General features: G+C 39.6%; 1 protein-coding gene across 6 annotated transcripts in view; it reads right to left on the bottom strand.

Annotated features, from left to right (window-relative positions):
• Positions 1–20,521, bottom strand: part of LOC123759682 (protein ECT2) — a 48,829-nt gene that overhangs the window by 5,827 nt on the left and 22,481 nt on the right. For 5 of the 6 annotated variants that reach the window (XM_069318276.1, XM_069318286.1, XM_069318260.1 and 2 more), the window contains exons 10-19: positions 19,481–19,501; positions 13,319–13,445; positions 12,910–13,098; positions 11,458–11,665; positions 10,278–10,438; positions 9,909–10,028; positions 7,263–7,410; positions 5,692–5,846; positions 5,129–5,217; positions 4,263–4,419 (exon numbers count right to left, since the gene is read on the bottom strand). In XM_069318276.1, the coding sequence (XP_069174377.1) occupies positions 4,263–4,419; positions 5,129–5,217; positions 5,692–5,846; positions 7,263–7,410; positions 9,909–10,028; positions 10,278–10,438; positions 11,458–11,665; positions 12,910–13,098; positions 13,319–13,445; positions 19,481–19,501 (1,375 nt within the window). The remainder of the gene's footprint in view (positions 1–4,262; positions 4,420–5,128; positions 5,218–5,691; positions 5,847–7,262; positions 7,411–9,908; positions 10,029–10,277; positions 10,439–11,457; positions 11,666–12,909; positions 13,099–13,318; positions 13,446–19,480; positions 19,502–20,521) is intronic. The other variant, XM_045744901.2, reaches the window with a different exon arrangement.

Genomic DNA, 20,521 nt, shown 5'->3' with positions numbered 1-20,521 from the left:
TGAGAATGGTCCAGGATGGACCGAAACGTCATCGTCCCTTCACTTTCTAGTGTGTGGTCTGGTCAACATACTTCAGCCACGTTATTGTGACTCATCGCCTGCAGATGATGAGCCACAATAACGTGGCTGAAAAATGTTGACCAAACCACACACAAGAAATTGAAGACGACGATAACATTTCGATCCGCCCTGGACTATTATCAAGTTATTATTTATATGTGCCAATTTTTTTTACTAATGCCCAGGAAGATAGCCGAGGCTTTCAGGATTTTACCAATATGGCAAATGACTGCCAGCAATCTCTAGTGTAGAATAACAACCACATATAGTATTTAGGATCTTTGAATATTAAAAGGCTGATTAAATCATTCACAAACGACAAGGGCACCACAGGTCAACTGTTTGAGAATGACAACAGTAGTTTAAGGGTTGAGTGCTCCTGATGGAGCAGTGTCTTTGTTAAAAAAAATTCTGCATGCTGGTTTAGTTAATGTAAATGTGAAGCAGTTGAGGCATGCATGTAGTTGTGTGCCCAAAGCAAGTGATAATGTAAAGAAGAAAATATAAAGTAAAAGGATAAAAAAGAAACAGAATCAGAAAGATCCAGCATTGAATGTAATGAAACGCCTCTGTCTGGTAGAGCCCCGGTGGCTCCCTGAAGATATTGTGCCGATATTGCTCCATACTAAGAAATCACATCAGTCATTATATAGGTTAACAAATTCACATGGGCATTGATGAGGATTTGGACCTATGCGCTGGATGTTTCCAGACATGGTCTAGTCAACTGTACCACGACACGGCATAGTGAAATCACTAAGGGGAGAAATCAATGTGTAGGGAATGATCTATCATGGTATAGGGAAAATATGCCTGTATCAGTTGTTATGATCTCAGCCTGCAGGAGAAACGAGTCTCCCCCTTGAGAGTTATTCAGCAAGCCTGACCTAACCGGAAGGTCTAGGAAGTATAGAGGCGATAACACAGATGTAAAATAGTTTGTTGGATTCAAATAACAATTTAAGATTATGGGCAGTAAATAAGGAAACAGATAAATGACTGGTTAGGAGATGTGGATATTTTGCTGGAGGCGTGAGGCTCGCTTCTGGAGGGCTTTGACTTCACTTGAGGCCAGACATCGCAGGGGGAAAGCCGCGCTCCGTTGAGCTCCCGTCAGAAGGGAACCCCTAGTGATATATCTCGAAGAGAAGAGAAGTGTGCAGACGTGCCAGCTGTGGAATCGAGCCGAGAACATTGTGGTCTCAAGTCCTGGGCGACGAGGAGTGTTTATTAAACCGCCCAGAGACATTATCGTGGGCCGTGGCAGCGCCCTGACCAGGCTTCGTCAGAGGGAGGAGCGCCCTCGACCAGATAATCTGTGGTAAGCACGATATACGCCAGTTCATAGTGATTGCTTGTAGTTGGTCGTGTGTGCGCCCAGCGACAGTAGCAATGTTTATTGATAAGTTAGACATGTTTTGGTGAGGCAGAAAGCCTGAAATAAGAGTGGAGAGGGAGGAACACGGAGCGACATCTGTCTCCTCTGAGCGCTGGCAGGCAACTGAGGGAGCCCGGCTCCTGACGGCGGAGGACCCTCCCAGTGTGATGCCCGCCAGGCAAGGTGGAGCATGGACCTGCCCAACGGGGAAGTCCACTCTCACAGTATGTAGAGGACAGATAGAGGTTTAAGGCAAACATTGTGTGATTATTTTTGTTTATGTGTTAAAGGGGAAACATTTTCATTGGAGTGTCGATGGGTTGCAGGTTTGTCTTTGGGGAAGAAGTTGCTGAGAACTTCGAAGCCAGCACAGATGAAGTAATTGATGAGACTCTAGTGGAGGAGAAGCAGTGAAGAGGAGTGTCACGTGCTTCTGTAGAGGTGGTGAAGCACCATAGTTGCTCGAGGGAACTTCATGGTGTAGCAGCCAAGAGAGCTGTGGAGGAACCTAGCAGAAGTGGTGAAGCATCGTAGTTGCTCAAGGAAACTTCATGGTAGCAGCCTGGAGGAGCTGCAGAGGATCCTGGTAGTTAAGCCCAGAAGAACCTGAAGAGATCAGGGTAGTGAACTTCCAGAGGTGGAAGGGAAGTTCTGGTGGATTACTTGTAGGGAAGTGATAGTGTTTGTTTGTCACTAGCGTGCAAGACGCAATGAGAGGCGAGTGATTGTTTGCATTCTTATGTCAAGGAGTGTTTTATATTGAAGTTTAGAGTTACAGTCGTAGGCTGGATTACCTACAAATGTATGTGTTCTAGAACTGATAGGGTGATCGATTGATCATTGTTGTGTATCAAGGAACATTTATACTGATATATGTTAGTGCATTCACCTGCTGATTTTCCTTGTACACGTTTATAGATATATATATATATTCTCTTGCTGATAGTGCAACAGTGTATGTAGACTTGATCTACTTGAGGAGGTTGATAGTATCAGGTGGTGAATCAGAAGATAGGATACCACTTGGTAAACTGATAATAGAGTTCTGATGGTGTTGGAGAGCAACCTGGTTGTAATAGTATAGAGTATAGGATTCATTATTATTATATGTGTGTATGTATTGTGTATGTGCTTTGTCCAGTAAATTTATTCCAATTTGCTGGTGTTTGCCCTTGTCCTAGTGAGGCTTCCCAGGAAATAGTAAAGAAAGAGAAAGTACCAAGAACCACTGCTGTGGACAGGGTAGAAGGTAATACTAATAAGTCAAAAGGGGATTGAGGAGATCATATCACCTAAGGAGAGAGTGGGGAGTCACAACGGCTCGAGTGGGTGTGTGCACGTGACAACGAGGCTAAGTATTGGAGCCGCATCCCCTAAACGTGTGACGTTGAGCCCCTCTCCAAGAGCCAGAAGCGCCCAGGGTGATCTCCTGGTAAAGTATAAACACTCCACCGAGTTGTGGGTTGGGTTGTCTGTAGAGAAGGATCACAACGACAACACGACACCAACCAACACAACTATAATACAGTACTGTATAAGGAAATATCCCTTTCCCTAGCATGGTATAGGAAAATCACTAAGCAATTACTAAGGGACACCTCCAGAAACATACCGACTCATTCTTTGCCAGAGAGGATGAACATGGCTGCAAATGAACAAAATGCATACACAGGCCAAAGAAACATAACCCCTTGCTACGGAGAAGAGCCGAAGGGAAAACTGCAAGCCGAAGCGGGGAGCAAAACCTCAACACCCATCAAAACACCAGGATGGCTCACGAGCAGCATGAGCAGGCCAGAAGTGAAGAACTCTGGCGATAACTTGCAAAACAAAACCGATGACGTATCGATGTCAAAAGCATCTTCTTATCTTGAGATGATTTCAGGGCCTAGCGTCCCCGCAGCCGGTCCTCAACCAGGCCTTCCTTTTTTTCCAGGCACTCCCAGGTACCTATTTACTGCTAGGTGAACAGGAGCATCAGGGTGAAAGAAACTCTGCCCATTTTGTTTCCGCTTCCACCGGGGATCGAACTCGGAATCGTAGGACTACGAACCCGGAGCGCTGTCCACCCAATTGTCAGGGCCCCTGGCAAGGCAAGTCAAGCAAGAGTAGAGCTGTCAATGGTGAACAATAAGAGGTGACAGCATTAGGCACAAGTTGCTGATAGCCACATAGGCGGGAAGAGGCTGGTTCCATGCTGACGCAAAGAAGTCCTCTTCGAGGCAACCAAGCATTTCGCAGAATCAATGGAAGGACACGTTGTTAACGGTCCACTTTGTGGAAGGCAAGGTAAGGTAATTATCAAAGGAAGGCACCAACCACTTTGTGGAAATTGGACAAAAATAAGATAAATCATTCCAGAGAAAATTGGGCATCCCCCTCCCCCACACATGAACTGCATGCAGAACCAAACCCCAAAAATTCAGAAGCAGAGTTACCCAAAGCATCCAGCCCCACAGGGCAATACACCAAAGCAGTCTCCCCATGGTTCAGGACATGAAATACCAGGTAGCAGTTGGAGTAGAGTTGGAGCACAGAGCCCAATGCTACACAGCTGCAAACACACACACGATAATGTGTGCCTAAAGGAACGGACCCGACCACCGATCCAGGAAGGCCTTCTATTACTCCCATACGAGTATAAAAACTGACTGCAGAAGTAGAGTATAATAGTTTCAACTCAAAGAACTAAAAATTAGGGAATGTCCAGACCAGTCAATTGCCTGGGTTCTTAATACATTACCACCACCATCCAGAAAAATACATTTGTATGTTAAAATCATCAATATTATTTTCTATGTACAGTACTAATTACAGCACTTACAGCAAGATTATTAACACTTGTTGCTCCTCTCATAGATGAATGTTGTGGCAGTGTACCAAAAGGACTCATTACTGTGGAGACTGCTCTTTTTAATTTGCTAGGCGACTTATTGAAGCTGAAAGCTCTGCTTACTTTCCTTCCTGTCCGTGTTGCGAATCTGAAACATAATATGTGATTAATGTTTATGCAATATGCATCATAATGAAACTATTAATAAGTTGAACCTTAAATAAATACAGTATACTTTATATTTATAAACACATTTTCACAAACACAACACACAGGCAGCCAGTTGAAATTACCTAGTATACAAACTCTAGCTTGTACTTGTATTGTTATTAATCTAAATGTTTTCTCTTAGTTAAAATAGCAGTTTGTTTTATTGTTGTTAACTTTCATGTATCACTTGATAGTGTTTCTAAGTATGTTTAATTTTTTTTAGAATTAGTATGTTAAATTTTGTATTAGGCGAGTATGTTGCTAGAATTAGAATTAGTAGGTTGAATTTTGCATTAGGTGAGTACTGATGAGCTATGGGTTTGCTGCTGTTCTTTTAGCAGCAAAGTTACTTCTTGCTGTTACTTCCCTCCTGAGATATGAACTGTACTGCTTCATATCGTAAGATATAAACTTACCACTGCTTCCTTGCATTTCTGTGTTAGCACACTGTTGGTGTTATGGCACATCATACAAGTTATAAATGATGACTGAATCAACACATATAACAATATGATGTTACACTTGCAGACAGAGTTGCAACAAGTGATGGCATGGATACATTGCGTGCACAGCATGCAGGTACATTGAGAGTAACATGTAAATGCAATGAGTTCATTAGAACTATATTCAACACAAACATTAATTACCTGAGAGCTTTACTTAGTGCGTTGGTAAGGCTAACATCGCTAGTCTCGATATCAAGATGGTGTGGATCCATAGACACCAGGAAATTTTCCTGAAATGAATTAGTAATAAAGAAACCATTATTTATGCAAAGCTCTGCATCATTATCATAACATTTTCAACTTCATGATCAAAAGGAAGACACTACCCAAGAATAGATGAAAAATACAGAACTGTTTGAAGCAAGGATTACAGAAAAACTGTTATTGTTTTATTTAGGTAGAACTGCTTAAGTTCAACTTAAATAAAAAATAAGACCTAATAAAGGGTTATGTGGTAGCAGTAATAGTATGTAAAAGTAATCCAATAATTCACACAGTCCAATTAAGCACATCATAATGACCAAACTTACCACAGGAATGGACTAGATGAAGTCCTTGAGGAAAATTCATTAGTTTTAAATATAAATACAGTAAGAAATAAATGAGAAAGCAAGTCTTTGCTTTGAACTACTTTTGGCTGAAAAAATTGTACACAAACACACACACACACACAAAAAGACAAATACACTAGTCCAGGTACTTACCACGTCATTTCTACAAGCGATATTTGCAACTGTTCGACATAACGTCTTAAGAAAACTTGACTTGGGAGTATCCTCTTGTAATAGGGTAAACGTGAAGAGACGCTCCTTTAGTTCCTGATTACTTCGGATAACTAAGGCAAATACATTATGACAATCTGTTGGAATAAAAGTAAATAATAACATTTACCCCTTTTCACCGATTAATGGAGCTCTCTAACACATCTTAAATTCTCGCCTCAAAATATTGCATCAGTTCACAGAACAAAATAAAAACAAGTGAAGACACTAACACACCAAACACTACTGGGAAGTCAGAAAAGCCTTGTCCCCACAACAGCAACTATTAGAGCACCCAAAAGCCAGGGGCCAGATTCACGAAGCAGTTACGCAAGCACTTACGAACCAGTATGTCTTTTCTCAATCTTTGGCAGCTTTGTTTACAATTATTAAACAGTTAATAAGCTCCAAAGCATCAGGAGGCTGTTTATAACAATAACAACAGTTGATTGGGAAGTTTTCATGCTTATAAACTGTTAAATAAATGTAACCAAAGCCCTCAAAGATTGAGGAAAGATGTACACATTCGTTAGTACTGGCTTCGTGAATCTGGCCCCAGATGTCCATTCGCTACAACAGGGGATGCAGGAATGACTAACAAAGTATACTTTATCCCTCAACTCTACCCAAAATTTAACAGGTCCCCCTGCGGACTAGGGACATGTTACCCATTTCTATTGGTTGGAAAGATGAAGCTGAAGAATATAATAGGGAACATGCTTTCCCAAGTAGATCCAGAAAATCAGGAAAGGAGAAAAGGGCAAGGGAAAGGAAGCGAAAAGTGTCTTCCCCCGTTACAGCTAAACGAGGCTTTTAGGGAAACACAAATGACAGAGACAGACAACCAAAAGAACTATGTATATAATTGAACCCCCTCCCTAAAACCTGTAACACACAGAAGACTCAGGGAAGACTAATAAGCCACAAGGAGAGTAGTTGAAAATATTTGTTTAGAGCTAACCCTTATGACACTCCCATGCAACCACACCAACAATGAAGCCCAATCGGGCGAGGTGTAACTACTGCGATGACCTCAAGGGTAACATGTAAAGTGTATACAGATGGAGACTGATATTCCAGGGACAGAGATACTGACCCTTCAATACTCACTTAGCCATACCAAAAACTGCCTAGCAGATTCAGTGGATTCTCACTTGCCTCTATTTCCCATAAAAAAAAGTGAGGAATAGAGCCCCCCCTCCCCCAAGATCTGCAGCTCCCAGGTAGACTTTTAATATGAAGAAAAATGGGAGTTAATGGATTGTCATGCACAGAAAATATGTAGGTGGCATGAAGTCAAGGGTTATCAAAGCATTCAGTACCCGCAACCCAGTCCTCTGTACATCAAGGTCGTGCCTACAAGGCTAATCCATTACGGTGTTACTAATGTGTATGAAATGTATATAAAAATCAATTAAAAGTAGAGCCCAGAAGGAGAGGGGGTCAAAATCATAAATGATCCTCAATCTTGGATACTCAATACCGTAATAAATGGTATATATCACACTGCTAACCTTCAGTTTCTCGGATGTCAACAATTCTCTTGATGTGTGCCAAGTTCATCATTTCAAGATGCTTGTAGGTTTTGATGGTTTTAAAGGAATGCAGGTTGGCTCTACTAGGACTTTTAATGCTGTTGTATTTACTTTTCTTCTTACATATCTGAAAATACAATTTGATTACTTAAAATTATTAAACAGTAAATTTTCACATCAGATGCAAGGGAAATATGCAGCAGGAAAAATTGGCTTACTTATCAGTAAATAGCTAACTCTAATTTACACCTCATTTTACTATCTAACTGATCTAATTTACTATCTAATTTACTACTTTTATTTACTAAAAGGGCCTTATTTTGTAGAAAAAAAGACCCAGCATAGGCAAAGCTGACCATTAAATAGTGACTGTACAGGATTACAGATCAATTTTGTTGCTGCCTAGGATAAGAATTGCTTTATCAGTATGTATTAAACAGAACTTTTCAAATGTCTTCACAAGATCATGGAAGATGCTAGGCAGGCTCTGAAGAAAAGTCAAGAATGTCTATGAGAGGCACAGTCATGTGACACAAAAATCACATTTTGGGATCATAGGAGATTAAGATTTCATAATTACTCATTCAGTAATTATGGGGGCCCGACAGTTGAGTAGACAGCTCTTCGGATTCGTAGTCCTGAGGTTCCGGGTTTGATTCCCGGTGGAGGTGAAAACAAATGGGCAGAGTTTTTCACCCTGATGCCTCTGTTATCTAGCAGTAAATAGGTACCTGGGAGTTAGATAGCTGCTATGGGCTGCTTCCCGAGGGTGTGTAACAAAAAGGAGGCCTGGTTAAGGACCGGGCCACAGGGACACTAAGCCTCGAAATCATCTCACAATAACTTTAAGATAACCTTCACCTGCAATTGCCATCCACCACCATGTGGAAGCCTCCAGACTCAAGGCATCAAGAAAAACCTCATATTAGTCCCCATCCAGACGCTGTGTGGTAAATACAAAATCATTATAGCACGGAAGATGCCACACAAGCAACCACTAGTTCCATATGGCCAAGTGACGGTCACCTGGGTAAAGCCAAATGTGCTGAATCAGTAATCAAACGAGTTTGGGGTCCATCTACATATTAGTCAAATGGACGAAGCAGGAAGAGGCATTGCTAACATGTTGGACACCCTGCAAATTGAACCACTGAGAAGACATACCATACAATGCCAGATAAGTGGCAACTGAAAAGACTACTTGAGGAGGGAAAATGCAGTGAAACCCCCATATATCTTCCTGGGGCAAGCCAAGAATGACTTGACATGTTTCAGTGTAGCTTGAAAGCACCTTCTCTCAGGAAAGCAAGGTGCAACAAGCTAAAATTAATGCCACCTGCTCCCAAATAAGGAAAAGCACCTGCAGCAAAGCCAGATTCAGATCAACTGAATCCCCAAAATAAAACTCTGAATGTCAGCAGTGAACAGCCTCTGCAAACCAATGAGGAATGTGCAGAGATGCCTGGTCATTGTCCAAAATTGTGAGAGTACTCGAGTACAATCTGCTGCATGAGTCTCCACATGCTTTGTTAATTGGTCCTTTCAGAGAAATATAGCAAATATTGTGAACCATTTGTTATCACTCAATTATATACTGGCAGCCATACACTTAGAGCATAACCACAAAAATTGACTGCAGTAGAGTATATGCCAACCATGACAAAAATTAACAAATAGGATTGATTGATTGTTTTGAAGATATTGTATCTCCATATGTGTTCCATCTTTTGAACAGTGTGTATACAACTCTTGCAAGCAAATGCTTTAACTAATTTTGTCCCAATGGAGTATACCATTCAATTCTTTAAAGTGGGAATTTATGTTTTTGAATGATTTTTTTAGCTCTCCACAAGCTATTCTTCTCCTGTCCCCACTTTTCCCCTCATTGAGGAAGGGAGAGATGTTTGGACCCACTTCCTGACACCTGATGTGTAAGATGTCTAGTAGTAAATAGGCACATGGAAGTTAGCCTACTGTTGTGGGTTGCATCCTAGCAACATGAAATTATTCACGAGGAAGTAAAGTTACAGACATCATTTCTTATTGTTCTTTTTGTATGTAATTGGAACTAGGAGGCATAAAGATGTCTAGAGAATCATGTTAAGCTGCTATGGAAGCATCTGAAATTCAGATATGAATATCTAAACACATGATATAAATAACTCGATTGTTTGGCAGTGTGACACTTGCTTGTCTGTCATCAGTGACGTTGCAGGGAGACTGCACACACTACCATCTGCATTTTTCCATGCAGCTCTGCTGGCTCATATAGAATACAAAAATTATGAAGTTAAAATATTGCTTATGTTAAAAGAAAATTAAAATAATATTAATATTGCTGTGGGGTCTTCAAGTGATGGCTTAACTTCATGATGCAACATAGAAGCAGAAATTAAGCATTTTCACACAATTATTACCCAAAGTTGCTTAAATTGAGGCACTTTATACCTGTGTATCTATGGTAGTTGTTAACATTCACAATTTTGTAGTCATAAATAATAAAAATGTACAAAAATGATAAAATTATGGAATCGCAGTTAATGCCCAATACAATGAAACCAATGCAAGCTATAATTATATGTTTACAACTAATTATTTTAGTTATTTAAGTCACCCCTCACTCACCTCCAGGACATCATTGAATAGAAAGAGAGTGAGTGTGTCGCCACGGCCACTACAACAGTCGCTCAGCTCGGTCACATCCACTTTACTCATATACATACGATGAGACGCTACCAGGTTTGGCTGCAAAGAGAATGCAAGTGTATATTCTCTTATATACAAGCACATGCCTTAAAGACCTATTTACATCTTCACTTAATGTCTGAATTAAAATTTTTACAACAACATAAGTTTCATCTTTATCTGCTGCAGTTACTGTACATGCAAAAAAATCTCCAGTAAAAGAAATTATCAATACTGCAGAGTCCCAAGTAGTCTTCTGACCTTTTTAATTTTATTTGAACCATAGTTTAAATGGACCTCTGAACTTACTGGGCACATTTCTATGTCGTTGTGTATTTCAAAGAGTTTCAATTTAGCTTCAGTCTTCCGCTTATCATCATTGATGAAGGTCATCACAGATTTGATCTTGTCTAGAGCTTGCTCTAAAGCCGCATGGTCTGCAGTGCTTTTCTCAGTGTGCTTCAAAATATCTGCCAAACAAAAGAAGATGCAAATTATAATTTACCTTTGGTACATTCAAATTAATGGATACAAACACAAACAGGATTGTGCGATGAGCACATGAGGGCACAATGAGAGTAATGAGTAGATGGCAGAAAAGTGTTTTCAAGGAGTGCAATGAGATTGTGGGGTATGATGGCTTCAAGTAGTTTAATGGGGTATGACGTTACAATGACTTACCAAGAGCATACCTGGAGAGGGGTTTTGGGAGTTTTACTACTTCCCTAGCCTGGCCAGGAGCTAGGCTAGACTTGCTCCTTACTTTAAGGAGTATAACGAACACAGGCCGGTGTAGCGAACACAGGCCGGTGTAGCGAACACAGGCCGGTGTAGCGAACACAGGCCGGTGTAGCGAACACAGGCCGGTGTAGCGAACACAGGCCGGTGTAACGAACACAGGCCGGTGTAACGAACACAGGCCGGTGTAACGAACACAGGCCGGTGTAACGAACACAGGCCGGTGTAACGAACACAGGCCGGTGTAACGAACACAGGCCGGTGTAACGAACACAGGCCGGTGTAACGAACACAGGCCGGTGTAACGAACACAGGCCGGTGTAACGAACACAGGCCGGTGTAACGAACACAGGCCGGTGTAACGAACACAGGCCGGTGTAACGAACACAGGCCGGTGTAACGAACACAGGCCGGTGTAACGAACACAGGCCGGTGTAACGAACACAGGCCGGTGTAACGAACACAGGCCAGTGTAACGAACACAGGCCGGTGTAACGAACACAGGCCGGTGTAACGAACACAGGCCGGTGTAACGAACACAGGCCGGTGTAACAAGCACAGACCAGTGTAACGAACAGACGTACATGAAACATACACCATTTGCCGATAAAGACATAAAAAGGTCAAGCATCACCTCAACACACGTAACCAAACCTGTCACAAAATATTGCTAAAAGTACACAATCACATTAATAATGACTTGTCATTGTTCACCTAAATACTGTACAATAACATGAATATTTAAGCTTACCATTAATAAGTAAACTCATAGAAGGTAATCTCTGAACTGGTCGGATCATAAGTTCTTGTAAGCTCTGTCGACCGCACTCTGGCTTGTTTTGGGCAATTTTGAGAAATGCATGAAATCTTGGTCGTTCCGTTGAAATTTTCTGCAACATCTCTTTCATATTTTCAAAGAAGTTAATGAAAGGTGGATAAGCTTTCTCTAAGTCTGTGGACTGAAATAAAGAACACAAAATAAGAAATCAGTTTATCATGTTGTATTTACATCAGACACCTCATTATTATTATTATTATTAATTTTATACACGATCATAAATTTAGAACCTACTTGAAATGCTACTATAAGAGTATTCCACAATTTTCACAGAGTCCCCCTTTAACATCAGGCTAGCTCTACCACATCATACCTTGTTTACCTGATGCCATGAGAGATCGTTTTGATAAAACACATTTAGCAAAATGTACAATTTTCCATGTACAAATTATATCTAACATGTTTTCAGCATTACAGATTCTTAGTTATCCTTTAATCATAAAATTAATAATGAAGCAAATATTAATCTATTAAAAACATAGTGAGTATCAAGACAATTTTCCTTAATTAGGTTAACAGGAATATGAAAGGTTCAACAGGAAGTGCAGTCATGAGATTAAACAGCAGCATGCTTTATGGGATTGAGACCAGTGAAGGAAAACAACAATGAACAGATGGCAAAATATGAAACCCAACTTCAGCATTCCGTGCTGAATCAGTCACAAACGTTTGCTTTCCCGTTTCTTTTTCCTGAAGAAGTTGGTTAAACATCAGATCTATTTGAACCAAACACAGTAGAAAACAAAAGTTTTCTTCAGACATGGCCAATAAGATCACAGTCATTTAATCACTGTTGATACCTACACAGTTCAGTACAGATATCAACAGCAATGTTAGTGGGTTTTCTCCAGATAATCCCACAATCCACCTGAATGTTGCTTCTCTATAATGTATATACAAAAAGCATGTCTCCCTCTTTCTTTGCCACAGTTAATGCTTTATTTAGTTCAGCTTTAGCCTTGACAAGAACACAGCCCATCAAGAAGTCAAATATCTTTAATGCAGGTGGTGAGTCACAATAACATGGCTAAAGTATGTTGACCAGACCACACACTAGAAGGTGAAGGGACGACGACGTTTTGGTCCGTCCTAGACCATTTTCAAGTCGATTGAGAACGACGACGAAGGGATGACGACGAAACGTCGTCGTCCCTTCACCTTCTAGTGTGTGGTCTGGTCAACAAATATCTCTAATATTTGAGTCTTCCTAACCCACACCAAGCCATGAATTACATAATCTAAATTTTGGAGATTCCACTGCATAAATCTTTATGGACACTGAACAAATGTCTTTCAAATTTTGGCCTTTGATTGCAAATTATGCTTCATATACAGGAGTTTATGTATTTTATGTGCAAAACTTACATATTTAAGTATAATTTCTCCAATGCTTGCATCATCAGTCCAATTGTGAGCAAGGTGTAGAAGATCATTACGCATTCTTGTGTGAACCTCGTGAATTGGTGGCAAGTTACCAAATATATATCTGAGTTCCTGCGCATCTAACATGGGTCCCCCAGGCTGTAAGGTGTTCTCAAGTGGAACCTTAATGACCTGCAATCAAAATAAATTAAAAAGACAAGTGGCAAAATGAATCCTAACATAAACCCCACCGTTATAAGGGCTTACGAGTTGTCGTGAGGCTGGATAAACATTTACTGTATGCAATACTGTATTACAAAGCTAGGAGTGTTTTCATGGCTTATGGAGACAGTGACAAAAATGCATATAATCAAGAGCAAGTATGAATTTGGCATTCCACATCTGAACTTACCTTTTCTACTGCATCTAGAATACTAACATAATTGCATTCGGTTTTAACTAACTCATGGAATACACGCTGTCTTGCAGAAAGCTGCCGAAGATCAACAGGTGGAGGACTAAGTGGAGTCTGGTCAACACTGCAGGGAATAATACTTGTAAACAAACATTTATAAAAACATCAATATACATATAACTGAAAAAACTTTTAAAATTCAATAAATTTCTAAAAATTAATCGTATATATATATTTTTTTCAGGTCTAATTATAAATACTGTAGTAAGAGGAGTGAAAAAATATAAATCTTAAACTTATTTAAAATTCCAAATGTTTAAGTAGGTGTCGAGTTCCTTCATTATTTTTGTTCTTGTGCATATAACTTATTTTGTATATAGCTTAGGTTTACGTTTTGATTTTTGTATAATTTGATACTGTATATTGTATTGTTTTTAGTTGTGATGTAGTCTTTTTTCAGCACTGATGATGGAGTAAAGACTTCAAAACATCTGGAATTTGAAATCAATTTAAGAAGATATACAGCATATCTTTTTCCTCATCTTACTATTTTTATTGATTTAAAGGTGGCGACATATAAGAAGTTCTTCCACAAAAATGACAAAACGTGCAGAGCAGGAAGTGAACCAAGTGGTGACAACACATATGTGCACCCTTACATACATCCGTATCCTCTTACAGTTTAGCTTCAATCCCGTCTCCTTTGTCCTCTTCCATCACCAGAGCATTCCACTTACGGAGTAGAACTTGAGAAGCCATTGCCTTTCAACTCCTTTAGCTTGTCAAGGTCTTCCTTCAGTATTCTACAGTCCTCAGTTTTAACTCATTCGCTTGGCATCATCTTGTAGGTCATTCACATTAATTAAGAAGAGCAACAGGCCCAAGGGCCAAACCTTAAGGGACCCTATTTGCAACATCTCTCCACTCTTAAAAATGTCCTCTCTGACTGTGACCCAGTTTCTTGCTTGTCAAGTACTCCCATGTGCAGATCAAAAGGTTTTTCCACTTATCCCAGAACCTGCCTTTGGTGAGGATCCTATCAAATATATTTTGGCAGCCAACAAAAATGTCATCTACTGAACCCTCTCTCCTGCAATATATAGATGACCTCGATTTAGAACTATCAATTGTGCCAGATGTGGCTTTTCATCTCAATAACCATGCATACACCATGCCCAGTGCAGTTCGTTGTTGCTTTCGACCTCGTTCTGACAGTTCCTGCGATGGCAGTGGAACCAATTTTAGTTGCACTTGCCTTTCCATGGGAGACTTTTGGCACTGTTATATACCTGCTGCATAGGTAACGACTTCTCCTCCGTATCAACCTACCTTGGCTTTGCACCCTGGAGAGGCCACTCCAGATTGACAACCAAAGTGCAACTCCATAGTCTCCCGAGACTGATGGATGCCTACTACTACTGTACCCACCCCCCCAGTAGCCATGGTGATAGTCTGGCCAAACTGTTCTTGCGTCTAATTCCATCAAAATTGGAATTATTTTGTCCTCTTCAGTAACCAAAACTACTACTATCCAGCTCTCATTTCCTACACTGGGCTTCCATTCCAATTTCATTTGAAAAAAAAAAAAAAAAAAAAAAAAAAAAAAAAAAAAAAAAAAAAAAAAACTTCCTGGAACCCCTTGCCAAGTGTCTCATACCTTCTTACCATTTTTTTGTTAGAATGCTCCCCTTCTCTATTGTTTGATCATTGTTTAATTGTTACTCTGTCATTCTTACTTGCCATTCTATAATTGTTACTCTGCATCTCTCCCGACACTGTTGTTCTCATTTTTTTTTTATCTTAGTGCCTCAATGTTGACGTCTGTTTTATAGATTTGACGTTCTTTAGTTACCTGCATGGTGTATTGAACAACAGATTAACCTTGTTTTTCTTATCACCTTTTTTCATGAGGAGGATGAACTCCTCTGTGGCTTCTGTATATTTCTGGCATACAAATGTCATCTTATTTGACATCTTCCCTTTTACTTAATTTTCCCACTGGACTTCCTGTGGGCAGGTCCTTGTTTGCCTACAGTTATCCCATTTACAGTCTTGTGTCTTTCTCAAACCATTTCCAAATTCAATTCAACTATATAATCATTTATACTGAAGTAGTCGTTGGCTTCAAAGTGTCCCCCATTTTCTCTTCTCGGTGGTCTGCCTTATTTTTTAGTAAAAACTAGATCTAGAATGGTTAGTGGGCTACTTTCTCTCTCTCTTGTTGCCTTCATGATACCTTTTCCAATCTATTTCCCTGTGGTTGATATCAACCCTTATAAATAAAGGGTCTTCAGGAAATTAGGTATAGCTCTTTGGGTTCTGCCTCCTAGCTATTAATAGCTGGTGCATTTCAAATTCATGAAGTTGTTTTTGTCATATTTCATCTTGAAACTGTGGATGAAGGTAGGCAGCTTGAACTACTATTTTTTTTTTGTGCGTTACACTTGTTGACTAGCTTCACAGTGTACAAATGTTTTCTTACTTCACTCTGGCTCATTTGCATTTCCAGCTTACAACCATGTTCTCCTGTCTTTATTTCCCAACAATTTGAAAACAATGTCTATTCCTCTCAATATTTTGTATGTAATGATCGTATCCTCTGTTACTTGAGTTGCTCGTTTAGGTCCCTTAATTTGTCTGTGTAACTTTAATCTCTTCAGACACTATGACCGCTACACATCCTTCGACATCCCGTGGTGGAATGACCAGAATCCAAGATACTGCACTCTCAAGGGTTTGGGGTAACATTCGCAAATATATAATTTGTCCACCAACAGGGAAAGTGTTGACAGACCTAACCAGACTCCTACCTTGCTCTACATTAAAAACTCTCATACCCAGCCCATGACAAGTTGGCAAACATGTTTTTGTTTTTTGATTGGTTAAACTTTGTATGTAAATAGTGCATCAAGTGTAATGACATGTGACTTTCTGTGTGGTCCCTCAGTAGCTCCCAATGCTCCAGGCTCTGATACCATCAAGCCTCCAAAAACATGGTAGGAACCTGTGACTTGTCCTACGAAAAGCCAGGATAAGAATTTCGTTCACTCAGAGGCAAGAGAAGATATGAGAGAGAAGCCCCAAACCAAGGAAACTCCAGAAATGTATAGACAATATAAAACCACTGCTCTTAATAAGATAATGGAAATATAGCAACAAGTTAGAAGCAAGCAAAAAGCAGTGCTTCAGGGAGGTAATGGCTTTGCCAATAAGAAATGCAGCATTGACACTTAAAGTGAGGTTATCGTAATACAGTATGTTGATTCACAGGGTAATGCGGCCATCATCACATGTTGATTTTACATATTATTGTCTGGTTTTTACATCAGTGCTAAGAAGACTATAATAGCTCTATATGGATGTACAGATTTACTAAAGAGGATTTTACCTCAACCCATGAAAAAAAATCATCATTTCATGATTGCTGACAATGCAAATACGATTATTATAGTATAAAATTTCATTATAATTTTGCGAGTTGTATATCGATTACATTCATATAGTTTTCACAACTATCTATGGTTGCAATGAAGTATACCAGGTCAATTAATCATTATCATGTGATACATGCACCAGGGGCCTGTCATCATCTATAGGTGGGCAGACTGGGGTTCCTAAGTTTGAGTCTGTACAATGCCAATGCCAATTAGGTTTTGCAAAGTACCAATTTTCAATTAATGTAAATATTGGACATAGCCAATTGCAATTCGTTACACAAGTAAAGCCCTTTCCACCACACCGCCTACACTCCTTCCATCAGCAGGCTCTCCTCTCCCCACCTAAGGCAAAAATGGTCCCGTTCCAACCCTGTGCGATTGTGTGGGTTACCTCGAGATGGTTTCGGGGCTTAGCATCCCCGCGTCCCGGTCCTCGCCCAGGCCTCCTAATCTCCATCCTCAGGTTACCGAGGATGAACTGTGAAGCTTGACCTCTCATAATGTCATCTTCCCATTGATTTGGAACATATTAATAAAGAACTGCAGAAGACCTATTAGCCCGAACAAGGCAACTATTTACACCCAAGCAGGATGTCATATAATGTCTTTCACAAATGCAAGAAACTCCAAAAAAGCAAAACGCAAAAATCAATTAGAGCATTTTTTCCCTTTTGGGAATGTTGTGAAGGACTAAGCTCAAGAGTAGAACACACAGCAAAGCACAGAACAGACCAATAAGCATATAGTTGCCAACTAGCCAAATAATGAACTTAAGGTTTTATTTTTATAAACCAAGCTACAAAATGAACACTCAACAACATTTATGCAACAAAACACTTCAACCACAAAAGGGCCTATGGCAAACTACACACGAAGTGTGTAGTTCTACACACATCCATAACACACAACAGTATCAAATGACACAATCAACTCTAAACCCCCCCACACACTTTTCTCTCACACTCACACAATATATATATATGCATTAGGAAGTGATGTGTTAGAGGCTGACTCCATACCCAGCTTCAAGTGCAGATATGATAGAGCCCAGTAGGCTCAGGAACCTGTACATTAGTTGATTGACAGTTGAGAGGCAGGACCAAGGAGCCAGAGCTCAACCCCGCAAGCACAATTAGGTAAATTGGGTAAGTACATATGATTACAGACCAATACCCCCATCAAACTACATCACAACAAAACCACAGCATCATCCATCACCATGATCCAACACAAACCTCAGTGCACCTAATGTGTTACTCACTCCATATCAACAGGCCTTACTTTGCAACTATGTTCCAGGAACTACCTGGAAGTAGGACTAAGGAGATGACATGTATAGGAGGAAACTGAATTTCTTGTCAATAATCCTAATGGGAAAAGGAAAATGCAAGCCAACATCAGCGAAGGGAATTTTGAAGCCACATTAGAGTGAAATAAGATGCATATGTAAAGCATAAGTAATAACAACAAATCAAGGCACACTGTCCTCAGGATGCTAACGCACTTAGCTGTAGGTAGCAGATATAATGTTTCCCGCAGGACCAACATGGTTTGCAGGTACCAGGCATATGAATGAGGATGGTGATGGACCGAGACCTTGGTTGACCTGAGCTGCCACCTGGTGGCAGTTGGGTAATTTAGAGCAATGGTTGTTCACTTCCAACTATCACTTGTTAACTTTCTTATCTTAAGAAGAGAAGTGGCAGCTAGTTTTATATTACCTGTGACCTTCTGGGAGGTTTCTAAGGTTTGGGTTGATCTCTGAGCCCCAGCATCACTCGCCTTTGAGTGAATTAGATATCGGTCCTGGTTCTCAGTAGGGTGCACAGGTATCTGTGCACCCTACCTACCTGCACCAATAAAGCCACGTTTTCAGAGGATTTATGGTACCAATTGCCTCGAGCACTGTGCAGCTACTAAAGGGGACACGACGTAAAATTTGAAAAATACTCTGGAATAATTTCGTATTCATACCAAATGGTGCCATAGGTGTTACTCAAGCCAAAACAAAACTTTTCAAAATTATGATGTTCAAGGCACTTTTACTCTTGATTAACACAGAACTCAAATGAATAACTAAAATGACTATAATTAAGACAACTTTCTGGAAACATTTATGCCATGGTTGCCCCTTTGATCTCCCCACATGAATATGGTACCAAACATAGTTAAATAGATCCTGTAAAAAAATTAAAAGCGAGAGAATTTTTGCATTGCAAATAATTACAACTCGTCATAAATCTATATACCACAATACTTGGCAAATAATGAGACATAGCAGTATCGGCAAGATTAATACATTAAGGTGCTAGGGATTTGTTATACAACATTAGGGGAAAAAAAATAATAGTGTAACCCCTAACTCTCTTCAATTTATAATAAAACACATGCTGATATTACCGAGACGTTTGCAGCAGCTCCCAAATGGACTGCAGGGAGAGAGTGACGAGGGAAACCTCACTTCAAGACAACAAGTCTTGAGTTCTTGTTGTCTTGAGCTAGAGTTTTCTGGATATTAATGGCATCTTTCATCTTGACTCATGTACTTACTTACATGAACTATACATTTACTTTTTCACTTTGAGGATGGTGTCCAATATTCTAAAAACTATCGTGCAAAAAATCTGAAAATTTGTTACCAGTAATATCAATAATATTGTAGTGATATCATGCATATAAGCTGGACTACACCTCACCAAACTAAGCTCCTATCTTTCCTTACCCGTCTAGTTCATTGTAACACCTGCAAAGCAAGAAAATACACATAAATACTGAGCTAATGTCCAAGATTATTTATTACCCAATATGCAAGAAATGTGATAAAAAGCCACACTAGAGAAAGTTATAAACAAGAGGAAACACAAGAAACACTAAGCATTAGCAACACACTTCCACACAATACTTGGCTCAAAACATAAAAACATCAGAAAATATTAGATTCAAAATATTTATTATCAGGCATAGTTCTTCTAGTTATTGCTGGCAATAAGAAAATAAACAAACAATTTAGTAAATTGAACAACATTACTGTACACAAGCTTTATATTCTGCAATTATAATCAGTGAATCAAATGATACAATGACAAAAGCTTGAAATCTACAGCAGTTCACAATTTTAATTAAATCTTAAAATACCACTTTCTCAAGAAATTAAAAGAATTATCTTTAAATTGAGATACTGTAATAAATTGCCAGAATATCTGCAGAAACCAACTTTAGGATTTTTCATGCTGCATAATCAGGGTATGAAGCCCAGGGGCCAGATTCAAGAAGCAGTTACACAAATACTTGCGAACCTGTACACCTTTTCTCAATCTTTGGCGGCTTTGTTTACAATTATTAAACAGTTAATGAGCTCTGAAACACCAGGAGGCTGTTTATAACATCAACAACAGTTGATTGGAAAGTTTTCATGCGTGCAAACTGTTTAATAAATGTAACCAAAGCTATCAAAGATCAAGGAAAGATGTACACGTTCGAAGTACTTGCGTAACTGCTTCGTGAATTTGGCCCCAAGAGTCAAGAGTCATCAAGCATTTACTCATCTACTTACAAACCTCTACATCTTTTCTCAATTGTTGGTGGCTTTGTTTACACTTACTAAACAGTTATGAGCATCGAAACTTCCCAATCAAATATTATCATTATAAACAGCCTCCCAGTGTTTTGGAGTTTATAATCTGTTTAATAAATGTAAACAAACCCACCTAAGATTCATTAAAGATGTACAGGTTCATATGTAGATGAATAAATGTTCGTTGAA

The sequence above is a fragment of the Procambarus clarkii genome, chromosome 8 (genome assembly GCF_040958095.1).
Source record: "Procambarus clarkii isolate CNS0578487 chromosome 8, FALCON_Pclarkii_2.0, whole genome shotgun sequence".
In the NCBI taxonomy this organism is placed as follows: Eukaryota; Metazoa; Arthropoda; class Malacostraca; order Decapoda; family Cambaridae; genus Procambarus; species Procambarus clarkii.
This window is presented reverse-complemented; position numbering and strand designations above follow the sequence as displayed.